Source organism: Panicum hallii, chromosome 2, assembly GCF_002211085.1.
Source record: "Panicum hallii strain FIL2 chromosome 2, PHallii_v3.1, whole genome shotgun sequence".
In the NCBI taxonomy this organism is placed as follows: domain Eukaryota; kingdom Viridiplantae; phylum Streptophyta; class Magnoliopsida; order Poales; family Poaceae; genus Panicum; species Panicum hallii.
In genome coordinates this window covers 50,408,134-50,419,505 of record NC_038043.1, presented here as the reverse complement: position 1 = coordinate 50,419,505, position 11,372 = coordinate 50,408,134, and the positions used below count along the sequence as shown (strand labels likewise).

At 40.7% G+C, this 11,372-nt stretch overlaps 2 protein-coding genes across 3 annotated transcripts; both read left to right on the top strand.

Annotated features, from left to right (window-relative positions):
- Window positions 1-582: 582 nt before the first annotated feature.
- LOC112882695 (probable (S)-ureidoglycine aminohydrolase) lies at window positions 583-5,771 on the top strand. Its single transcript, XM_025947812.1, has 13 exons — window positions 583-743; window positions 877-1,005; window positions 1,634-1,721; window positions 1,807-1,883; window positions 2,358-2,397; window positions 2,629-2,695; window positions 3,274-3,359; window positions 3,700-3,781; window positions 4,083-4,139; window positions 4,477-4,515; window positions 4,663-4,733; window positions 5,180-5,233; window positions 5,315-5,771. Exons 1-13 carry the CDS (start codon window positions 674-676, stop codon window positions 5,385-5,387), a joined length of 933 nt encoding a protein of 310 aa, XP_025803597.1. The 5' UTR covers window positions 583-673; the 3' UTR covers window positions 5,388-5,771.
- A 903-nt stretch (window positions 5,772-6,674) lies between these two features.
- Window positions 6,675-10,772, top strand: LOC112880556 (putative casein kinase II subunit beta-4). 2 transcript variants are annotated; one of them, XM_025945237.1, is made up of 5 exons: window positions 6,675-7,108; window positions 7,837-8,055; window positions 9,602-9,711; window positions 9,786-9,948; window positions 10,314-10,772. In XM_025945237.1, the coding sequence occupies exons 1-5, from the start codon at window positions 6,919-6,921 to the stop codon at window positions 10,442-10,444; spliced, it is 813 nt and encodes a 270-aa protein (XP_025801022.1). In that variant the 5' UTR covers window positions 6,675-6,918; the 3' UTR covers window positions 10,445-10,772. The 2 variants fall into 2 exon arrangements, with proteins under 2 accessions (XP_025801022.1, XP_025801021.1); XM_025945236.1 differs by having other exon boundaries at window positions 6,682-7,108; window positions 9,786-9,951.
- The last annotated feature ends 600 nt before the right edge of the window (window positions 10,773-11,372 follow it).

Here is an 11,372-nt window from a genome sequence, read left to right as displayed (position 1 = left end):
ACGACAACATTTTTTAGGGTGCGTTCGTTTTCTACCCTCTAAATTTTAGACCCATCACATTAAAAAGAATCTTGTCATTTAGAAGTATTAAATAAAGTCTAATTATAAAACTTTTTGCACAGATGGATGTTAATTCGTGAGACAAATTTAATGAGCCTAATTAATCCATAATTTGCCACAGTGATGCTACAGTAATCATCCGCTAATCATGGACTAATATACCTTATTAGATTCGTCTCGCGAATTAGCCCTGGGGTTCTGCAATTAGTTTTGTAATTAGACTTTATTTAATACTTCTAAATGATAAGATTCTCTTTGATGTGACCCCTCTAAATTTTAGACCCAGGAAACGAACACACCCTTAGCAAAAAAAGAAGTCACGACCCATTTTCTTGTGGTGAAAGAAGAAATAAAAAAGGACGATAGATGTCATGTCATCCTTGTTGTACCTCCAATTATTTTCCTTAATATGAATAAGATATAAGACGTCTTTCCTTAAAAAAAACTATCCCAGTCACCGGGTGGGGCCCGCCACCGAACAACATCCACGGTGCGCGACACGGCGACAGCGGCATCCGCACGCTCCCCGAGTCCCCCCCTCCTCATTCCTTCTATCTCTCTCCCGTTCTCCGCCTCCGCAGGGCTCCAAAAATTTGCGATCACTCCGCGCAAAATGGCGAGCACCCAAATCCGCCACCTCCGTCCACTCTTCCTCCTCGTCCTCGTGGCTTCGCTGCGATGCGGTAATGGCGCCGAAACCCTAACCCGCGCCTCCCCTCTCTCCGCCGCCACTGTGGCATCATCCGCAGTGGCCGCAGGGTCAGTGCTCGCTCCCGCCTCACTCGTGTCGCGGTCTGTCGCATGATCCGGTTGCAGGAGCGGTGGCTGGGGACGGAGACGGTGGCGAGGGCTTCTGCTCGGCAGAGCCGTCGAGCGAGTGCTCAGGGGGCCAGCCGCTCTACTGGAAGGTCACCCACCCCACCCTCGCGCCCGCGCACCTCCAAGGTGCGTATCGAAGTTCAGCGGGATATGTTTTTGCTTTGCGTGCTGCCTGGAGTCGCTGTCACTGAACTTTGAGTGGGCTTCACAATCATAAATCAAATTTCCAGGTTCAGTGGTCAACTGGTCATAGTCGCAGCCTTGCCATAAACCCTGGGTTTTATGGACTGTATCAAAACCCAATTTATATGGTAATTTGGGTGTCACTGGCATCCAATTGGTGGCCTTATGATCCCATGCATTTAGAGGAGATTTTTATGGAGTTGAAATATGCTACTATCTACATGAAAAATATTAACTCTCAAATCCGGAAAGCCTTGAAGAGCTGGGCTGGTGTCCAAGAAATATTGTTATACTGTTATGGGGCTTTAATGCATCATAGCGTACTGTAGCCTTATGAAGCTCCTTGGATTGGATTGAACCTATCCATTATGAATTAATTAGTGATGTGGGAAGATTTAAATCTTGCACCTGCTAATCATTCTGAATAAGTGAATATTGTTTCTGATTTATGCTACGACCTCTAAGCCTAGAGCAAGTTGTTTATTTGTTAAGATAATTCTTAGTGTTTCCATAAATACAGATGCACCTATTACTTCTTCCATCTAATGATGATCCTTTTTTGGAATTCTAGATTTGCCTGGCTTCACACGTAGCATTTTCAAAAGGGATCATGCTTTAATAACACCAGAAAGTCATGTATTCAGTCCTTTGCCAGATTGGTACGGCTTCATTCGGCTTATACTTTCTATTCACCGTCTGAAGCTATGCTAATGTCATGCATTTATCATTTACCCTTTTTTTTAGGATCAATACATTAGGTGCATATTTGATCAGTCCAGCCATTGGTGCGCACTTCACCATGTACATGGCAAACATGCAAGGTAAGCTATTTCAACCATTTGCAAGAACCCTAGATAGAAACCTGAACATTTTGCAGTCGCACATATTTTCTGATATATGTCTTTTAAGACTCATATGACAAGCATTTTGCGTCCATCTTGGTCATGTAGCACAAAGTTCGATATGGTTTGATTTCATAATCATTCAACAAGTTCCCATTGAGCCAAGATATGATTTTCTACTTCTATGAAGGTAGATATTTGTTTCCTACAAGATCATTGAAGCAGCTAGCACTTAGTTAAAATTTCCTTTCGGGTGTGGACAGCCTTGGTGAAATTAAATATAGCTCTCTCTCATTCTATAGTCATTCATGCATAACTAAGTAACTAAGAGTTGAAAGTTATAGTATGAGATGGCTCCATTTTTTTATTACATCAGTACATGTTATGTTGAATTGTTGCCAAAATGAGCGGTTTTATAATGACATGTTCTGAAGTAGTGTTTGTGGGGTGCAGATGGCTCAACATCAGCCCTACCACTGAAAGATGTTGAAAGGTTGGTCCCTTACCTATCACTAGTTAGAATAGCAATAAAGTGTAATTGGAACTACTACCATTTTTAATAGTCCAAGATACAAATCATTTGGAGCAATAAGTGTCGTAATGTAATGTGCACCAAGTTAAATATCTCATTTTGTCAGCATCCAGCTCTTTGTTTGACTTGGAATTGTCACCATTCCCTTCGTTAATGAGCTTTCCACTGCCCTTATTGTAAACAACTTTGCAGGCTCATTTTTGTACTACAAGGGAGCATCTCATTGTCTGTGGAGACTGGAACTACCCATTCTCTGTTGGTAAGGCTTTATCAGATTTAGTATGTGCTTTTTTTCTTCTTTCTAAATATAATAGTTCTGTATATCTATACACTCTGCTTTTGTACATAACTCTCTAAGCATTGGGCGCTGAAAGAATACAAATTCCATTACATGATGGATTCATATGGACATAGGTTTTGGTTTGTTTACGAATATCTTCATGCAACACTATGTTGTAAGGGAAGCCCCATTCAGCTTTAGTCGGCACTGCATCTTGAAAATGTTAGTCAAGTTTTTGTTACCATTCAATTTGTTAATGTCTGGCGGTAAGAAAAAGCATGCCATAACTTATAAATTGTGTACTGAATCCTACAAATGTTCGAATGCTTGAATCCAAGGCTTATGCAATCTATCAGTACTTTAAGAGATAGTTATAAGAGATTGTAAAATGTTCAAATTCAGCAGTTTTCATAAATTTGCATTCTTATGCTTTTTAATCATTTTTTCTTCATAATATCGATTATTTTAGGAACTTCTTCCTTGTATACCTACTTTGAGTAAGTTATGCTAATTCTGCCCTGATGTGGCTTTACTAAATCTGTTGATGATAAGTGCAGGTGGATTCCTATGCGTATCTTCCTGCAAACATAAAACATTCTATGATATCAGATGAATCAACCACTCTTGTAATATTTGAGAGGAGGTACAGTAATTTCATTGAGATGCTACAGTTTGTTGATGTTGTATTATAGTGATTTGATTGCTTGTTACCACCTCTATTGGCATAGCTATTGCAATCCTGTAGAAGTTCGTCTGTCAGTAAGGTGTACACTAATCTTAAAGATTGCATTAAACTTGCTGGTAGAAATGGTTGAACTTTTGGCAAACTAATAAAAATCTAAAGCATATGTTGCTGTTTCTTTTTGTTATGAATATGATTGGCTTAACTGAGACAACATTTTTTCAGTTAGTGCTTCAGTCTCTCTTTTCATTTTTTAATCAAAATAATAACAATTAACACCTTTCTCATTTTATTCCCTTAGGTACACCGCTACCGAGGATCCCCCCCCTGATCTAATTGTCGGTTCAACAGATAAGCAACCCCTTCTTGAAACTCCAGGAGAGGTACAATTGGCCTTATCTCTGTCGATCATCATCTATTACCTAAAAATAGGATTCCTACCATTTAGGAGGTCTGTTTTTCATACCATGCACATCAGGAGGCATGAACTATTGAGTAAAAAATGTTTCCTTACTTTAGAATCAGGATGTTCAAACTTGGCTGCTTTGACTGACAGTTTCTTGTCTTCCTTTGGATCCTATTTTCAGCCTTGACACTTCATGAATGATGTTAGTTTTTTTAGCTGTCATAATCTCAGTCCTCAGTGCTGACTTTTTAATGTGTTGTATCTCGTTTCTTAATTAGGTATTTCAACTGAGGAAGCTGCTACCAACTTCTCTGCCTTATGACTTTAATATTCATGTAAGTTTGGTCACTTTTGGGTTGATTATTTTTCTCAATGTATTGCACGCCATTCCACTTAAGACAGGCGCATAACATGCAGCAAACCAAACATCATTGAAACTTATAGCCACCTATAAATTTTTTACTTAATTTCATCTATAAACAAAACAAGAACATCTCTATATTTTATCAGAGGGTGTGGCGTTGAAGAAGTATGTGTTTTGTAATGCACCTGATAGCTGGTTAACACTGGTATTGAGTGCAAGAAATTATTTGCAAGGGTCTGAAAATTGTTTGTTCACTATTTTTTATCTCAGATGAAGAGCATTGTCTAATATCCTTTTCCTACATGCAGATAATGGACTTTCAACCAGGCGAATATCTCAATGTGAAGGTTTGTAAAGTTTATGTCTTACGTTAGGAGATGTTTAAACAATAATCGCCTACTGGCCTTGCTGCATGAATCATGTGGTGTTGTGGTACTATGCATACATCCCATCCTGCAACTTGTTTTTATATTTTTTTTGTTTATTTCTACCAGGAGGTTCATTACAATCAACATGGACTTCTGCTTCTAGAGGGGCAAGGAATATACAGATTGGGGGATAGCTGGTAAGGAAGTAATCTGAAAGTCATCCTTTTGTTTTAGGTTATTTTTCTCATGTTAAGCTTTCTAATCTTGTGCAACCTTGGAATACAGCCTGTATTTCTTGTAGAAACTTTTTTTTTTCTTTTCGTGAAAGACGATGTGATTTGTGCTGATGTAACTTCCATAAGACGTGTTACAGCAATTAACTACTCATTTACCTCATTAAACATACAATATGTTTATAAAATGTTCCATACAAAAAAAGTACCTGTATCTGGATATAGTTTTTGTTTTTGCGCGCCTCCATCCTCTGTTGCCCTTTACATTTTTGAGTGTATGCTTTGCTAAGAGTTACGAGATTATATGCACAAACTGCACATGTTCCTTTTTCTTTTGAAGTTCTAACATTTCTTTACATTTTATACTCGATCTGAATAAATTCTGAAGACTGTTTCTATCGATAACACAGGTACCCTGTGCAAGCAGGCGATACCATTTGGATGGCACCGTTTGTTCCTCAGTGGTAAGTGTACGCCTTTGTGTTTATCATCCATGGGCTTGGCTTTTTTCTAGTTAGCTCACCGCTGTTGCCATGATGTTCCAGGTATGCTGCCCTTGGTAAAACCAGGACCAGATACTTGCTGTACAAAGATGTTAATAGGAACCCATTGATATGATCAAAGAAACCATTCTCGTTGGATACCAAAATAAGGCAATAACTGAAAATGCGGAGCTGTACCAGCTATGAAGAAGTTATCTGGAGATGGTTACAGGAAGGAGAAAAAAAAAGGATCCAATTGTACACTGAGAAGTCTCAGAACCAATTGACGTGGGAATTCAGATGTGCACTTGTGATGTTTATGACTACTGATATTTGGTGACTGGTGATACATTTTTAAATGTGAAAACTTCCTGTCCCGTGTTATGGACAACACATGACAAGTTGGATATGCCGTGGCACCTCAGAAATCTCTTTATGGTCAATCCTATGATTTTAAGTTGTGGTTCTAGAAACATTTCTTAATAAAAAGATGGGTGCCTTTTCTTCACCATCTCATGAAGCATCAGGATATGTTTTCAAAGAATATTGTTTTTTTATAATTGCAGTGGAAAGAGAAAATAAAAGATAAATATAGCTTGAAGATAGTTTTATGTTGCATCTGAACTCTTCCTATTTTGAATTGATAAATTTGAATCCAAGTTCTGCCAGAATATCTATGAATAAACATCATAATTATGGTGAACTTGCCTTTACCTTCAACTTGGTGGTGAGCTTTTCAAAGGGGTTCGACGTTTTTCTTGCTCGTCCAGACACGCGAAATGTAAAAGGCGCAGATGATTGCTTTTTCTTTAATCAACGCACATGTATCTATCATTCTCCCGTCTCCGAAAATTTTGAGCCATACGATTAGTACAGACATCCCAAAGATTCCGAAGCTGGACTTTTCTCTGGGGCTCGATTAATACAGAAATTCAGTTGATGATTCACCCGCGCGTATTTTCTTTCTATTTTGAGAATCATGTGAAAACATTACCTTACAATAAAAAACTACTCCAAAGTATATCCAATCGTTCAAAGAAGAAGTTACTAGTCTCCAAAGTCATTAAAAACAACCAAACTATTTTCCTCCAATGATTTAGGTTGATGCTTCGCTAATCATCATTCCACCACTCAGGCGAACCTGATGACTAATTAAACAGAAGCAAACCTAATTAATTGCCTGATTAATCAATACACTTTCTTTTAAGCAGGGATCGGACTCTGATCTGCTTCCGGGCAATTAATACTCAAGGTTACAGCAAATCAATGCCGGATTGGATTGCAACGGCAAATCGCATCACCTGTCCAACAAAATATCTGGTGGAGCTGCACGACATTCCCATGATCAGCAGCGGCTGGGGGCAAATGGGCAATTGGTAGCTAGCAGATAGCTGCTCTGATTCCGACCCCAGCAATTTTGCATTCCCACCCGCCCCTCCCTTCAAAATTCGCGGCGTGTCCTCTCTCCCTTCGCTCGTGCTCCCCCACGGCCCCTTCTCCCTCCTAGCTTTCCTCCTCGTCCCCGCGCGCAAACCCTAACCCTACCCTCGCCTCGCCCCGTCCGTCCCGCGGCGTCGTGCCAATGGCGCGCCCCGTGTGAGAGAAGGGAGAGAGACAGAGAGGCCGCGTCGTGGGGAGGAGAGAGAGGGGGAGGAGGAAGGAGAGAGATGTATAAGCAGGGGGGAGCGGGGCTGGACCGGAAGCGGATCAGCGACGCGCTCGACAAGCACCTCGAGAAGGCGGTCGCGTCGCCGTCCACGTCGAGGGGGTCGGCGGGAGGCGGCGGCGGGCGGGACCACCACCGCCTCGTCGTGCCGTCCTCCGCGTCGTCCATCCCCAAGGGCCGCTGCTCCGAAGGTGATGTCTCCTGCCTTTTTCCCCTTCCAGTTTCAGGTGCCGCCGCGTCGTGGGTTCGTGCCGTGCCGCGAATCCGGCGGCTGTTTGGTGTGCTCATGAAGCCGTGGCAGCTGCGTTGCTTTTCGGTGAATCGAAGTAGGAGGGGGAGGAAGGAGATTGGTTTGGGGATTGGGGTTGCGAACTGTTGATGCGCCTGCGCATGGATGTTTATGTTCAAATTAGAGCGGGTGTGTCTGGGATTTTTTGTTCAGTTTTTGCTTAAACGTGTGGGATTGGCCTGGGAGCTCGGTCCTCGGTGACAGGGTATATTAAGCAAATGTTAGGTTTCGAATGTTTTCATGTCCTTTTCGAGTGAGCTCTTGATGTGCAGGTTTTCAGTACTTGCGGCTGTAATCAAGACGCAAAGCTTGGTTTGATTCAACTTAGACGCTTTTGTTTTAATGTATTGTTTGTTTAGAGCTTTAGTGCTATAAGTTGGGATAAAAGGAACTGTGTAGAGTATGTGTTTGAACTTTTGAGTTGTCATCTAGTGTTGTATGATACAAAACATTTCTAGTTAGCATTTATTCCAGTTGTTACAATGCAGATCATGCGAGTTATAGAAGTTCTGCTTGCTGTTGCTTTTTCTACCAGTTTAGCTTTGAGTTTATGATGGGTTGTATTTACTGTTGTATTTGCGTCATAATCCTTAAGCATGCATGCATTGACATTCATCCTTAACATTCCAGGGGAGTCTGATTCTGATAGCGAAGCGTCAGATGTTAGTGGCTCTGATGGGGAAGACACCTCATGGATTTCATGGTATTGCAACCTTAGAGGGAACGAGTTCTTCTGTGAGGTCGACGATGACTACATACAAGATGACTTCAACCTTTGTGGCCTCAGCAGCCAAGTTCCTTATTATGATTATGCTCTCGATCTCATTTTAGATATCGAGTCATCTCATGGTAAGTGTTCTACATAATTACTCATGCACATTAAACCTAATGGTGGGTGTTTATGATCCAGGCATTCTCTGTTGTTATATTTGGATATTATAAAGGCTTTGTTAGGATTCAGAGTCCCATACAGGGCTTCTGCATTTCCTGTTCCTAACAGATATGATGCTAGGTCTTGCAAACAAAAAAGGTGAAAGTGTAGCTACATAGTTTTGTACATTCCTACAATTTTTCTAGTCAATTAGATGTCTTAGTTAGAAATACAAGATGTTGCAGAATGCCATCTTTACAACCAACAATTAATTTATTTTTTTCAATCCATGTTTTGAGAGCACCAGCTTTGTTTGTCCTGCATGAAATGTGTTACACCCAACTCAATTCTGTCCATCATTGGGCTGGCAGTAGTGGGTTTATCCTACAATGGTTAGTTCTGGATTCATTATCTTCTTTTTAGTCAATTAGATGCCTTAATCTAGACATATAGGATGCTTCAGAATGCCATGTTTACAGCTAACAATTAATCTTTTCCAATACATATCTTGAGAGCACCAGCTTTTTTATCCTGCATGTGAAATGTGTTACATCCAGCTCAGTTCGGTCCATTGTTGAGCTGGCAGTAGTGGATTTATTCCACATGTTTAGATTGATAGTCTTGCTAGAGTTACATATACTTCTTAGGAAACCATCAATGCAACTGGTTCACCCATTTTTAGATTATCTGGTTGCAACGGAGAGCGGACAGTGGGTCAACTCTATTGTTATATTATGTTATAATGTTGTCAGCGAAACTCGGGCCCAATAGATGATCATATCTTTAGCATGCTGTGAACTACTGCATATTTCTGCCCTTTAGCATTTTGTGCTTGTGATATCTCTGTTGCTACTTTAAGGATATTAACATTGATTATTTACGACAAGTTTAACAACTATATTCAAAACACTCCTTATCTATTTCTTGCTCCTATCTTAAAGAATTCTTGGAGACCAAAGTTTGTGTTAGAGCGATTCTTTTCATTGAAAATTTGATACTGTGGCTGCTAGGTGTCATGTGATTGATAAGAATATGTGAGAAATGTATACCCTGTTGGATGAGAAATATATAAGTAGTTTCAGAAATCAATACTGTTTACAATGTGCAACTTTGACTACCATTCTCTGTAAAAATATATTGTTTCAAATGAAAAACGCTATATATTATGAATATGATATTCATGATGAATCCAGTAGCATCAACCTTATGTTGCAACACTATTTGGATTTCTAGCTATTTATGGTCAAAGTAAAAAAAAGGTTTTACTTATGGCAAACTTAAAAGTTAAAACTTCTTGTATTTGTGATCGGAGGGAGTATCTAGACTTGATCATCAGGTGATGTTTGATCTATTATTACTGCTACTATTTTAACTTTTATATATTACATCTTTTATTTGTGACTCTTGTTGGATTCCATCTCAAGCTCTACCCCAACTTGCTTGGGATGAAAGGCTTTTTTTTGTTGCCGTATCCCTTGGTTACCTATCATCTGGTTGATGTTTTTCAGTCATGTAATTGTGTAGGTGATATGTTCACTGAGGAACAGAATGAGCTGGTAGAATCAGCTGCAGAGATGTTGTATGGGCTGATTCATGCACGCTACATTCTGACCAGTAAAGGACTGGCTGCAATGGTACATATTCTGCTCTAACTTGTGTCTTTGCACTTTGATAGAGTTTTATTTATTAGGGTTGCTTTTTGGGGCAGCTGGAGAAATATAAGAACTACGACTTTGGGCGGTGCCCACGAGTTTACTGCTGCGGTCAACCATGCCTACCTGTTGGACAATCGGATATCCATCGGTCTAGTACTGTGAAGATATACTGCCCCAAGTGTGAAGATATCTACTACCCACGGTCCAAGTACCAAGGCAGTATCCTAACCATTCTCTTATTAGACTGTCTTAATGCATGTGTTTTTCAAACTCCGACCTCTTTGTGAGAACTCAAAACAAAGGGTATCTTTTGTTAAATCTGACACTGAGAAAGGGCTGCAAATGTTCTCATATGTGCTAACCACCCATTCACCACAGCTCTGCGTCCGTTGTCATGAAACACCATTAAACAGTATACCTGTCCATATAGCCATTAGCAATCGCCATGTGTTTTCAACTCTGATAGAACAGTATTGTTGAGTATGTGGGATCCGCTAACTCTGCTTCTGTGTTATTGTGGTTCCAAAGTTGCAGAATATTGCCATTTTGTTATATTCTGCTATTTTCTTAACCTTGTTCAGACATCGATGGTGCATACTTTGGGACGACATTCCCCCATCTGTTCCTGATGACATACGAGCACCTCAAGCCCCAGAAGCCCTCACAGCGCTACGTTCCTCGCGTCTTCGGCTTCAAGCTCCACAAGCCATGAAACCTCATGTATGAGGCTATGAAGCTCCACAAAGATGTGGCATGACGCTGGGGGAAGACGGGAGTTTTGCAAGGTCTAGAGACCCTTGAATTCGTATATAAGAGCACCATTGGCAAGATCAGCAGATCGGTAAAATTCTTTCATGCTGCCTCACTCTTGTACCTAGGCTGGGCATGCCTATCCAACATTTGAATGTAGCTCTAAGGACATCGATGTTGTTGTAACCTAACTGCAGTTGTTCTTTGATTATTAAACCAGGACCTCCTACGATGTAGAATATGGGCATTATTTGTGGCCTTGCGCTGAAAATCGTTTGCAGTTCTATCTACCTATTCCATGCTTGGTTCTCGTAAGAAAGCCTGAGTTGATATATTTTTACGAAACTCACCAAAGTTGTGAAGGGTGTGCCGTTTTCTTTTGCTGCGCTCTCTTATTCGATGGCTAGTTAAGGCCGGGGTCTCTTTGGTTTGTGGCCACGTGTTGTAGGGTTAGGCGGTTTGCCATGTTTGATTTGAGTTTGGCGTCTGTTTGGTTCACAGCCACATCTGTGGCAAGGTTTGTTTATTAGTACCACACAGGAGACTAGGTTGTTTGGCATCTCTGTCGTGGAATGTGGTCTGAGGAGCTAACTGGCATGACAGGGTTTGGCAATGAGAAGTTCACAAACTTTGTAGGACGGACCATTTCACTTCTCAGTTCGATCTGTCTCTTTGGTATCTACCCCAGACCATACATCGATTCTTAAATATTTGTCATTTTGGGATAGGCGTGTAGCCAGCACATTTTAGTCTGATATCAGTATCTTTTTGAATATTTGAAATTAACATACGTCGTCCACCACCCGCGGGGGGTGCAGATATTTTCACTGCTGGAGCATTTGAGTTTAGAACCGTTAAGAGTGTATTAATTCGGAAGCGTTGTATTGATT

Coding starts and splice junctions, on each gene's coding strand:
- LOC112882695 (XM_025947812.1), top strand. CDS start 674: ATGGCGAGCACCCAAATCCGCCACCTCCGTCCACTCTTCCTCCTCGTC. Junction 3,782..4,082: donor TTCTTGAAACTCCAGGAGAG/GTACAATTGGCC, acceptor TTTCTTAATTAG/GTATTTCAACTGAGGAAGCT. Junction 4,734..5,179: donor TACAGATTGGGGGATAGCTG/GTAAGGAAGTAA, acceptor TCGATAACACAG/GTACCCTGTGCAAGCAGGCG.
- LOC112880556 (XM_025945236.1), top strand. CDS start 6,919: ATGTATAAGCAGGGGGGAGCGGGGCTGGACCGGAAGCGGATCAGCGAC. Junction 7,109..7,836: donor CAAGGGCCGCTGCTCCGAAG/GTGATGTCTCCT, acceptor TTAACATTCCAG/GGGAGTCTGATTCTGATAGC. Junction 9,952..10,313: donor ACGGTCCAAGTACCAAGGCA/GTATCCTAACCA, acceptor AACCTTGTTCAG/ACATCGATGGTGCATACTTT.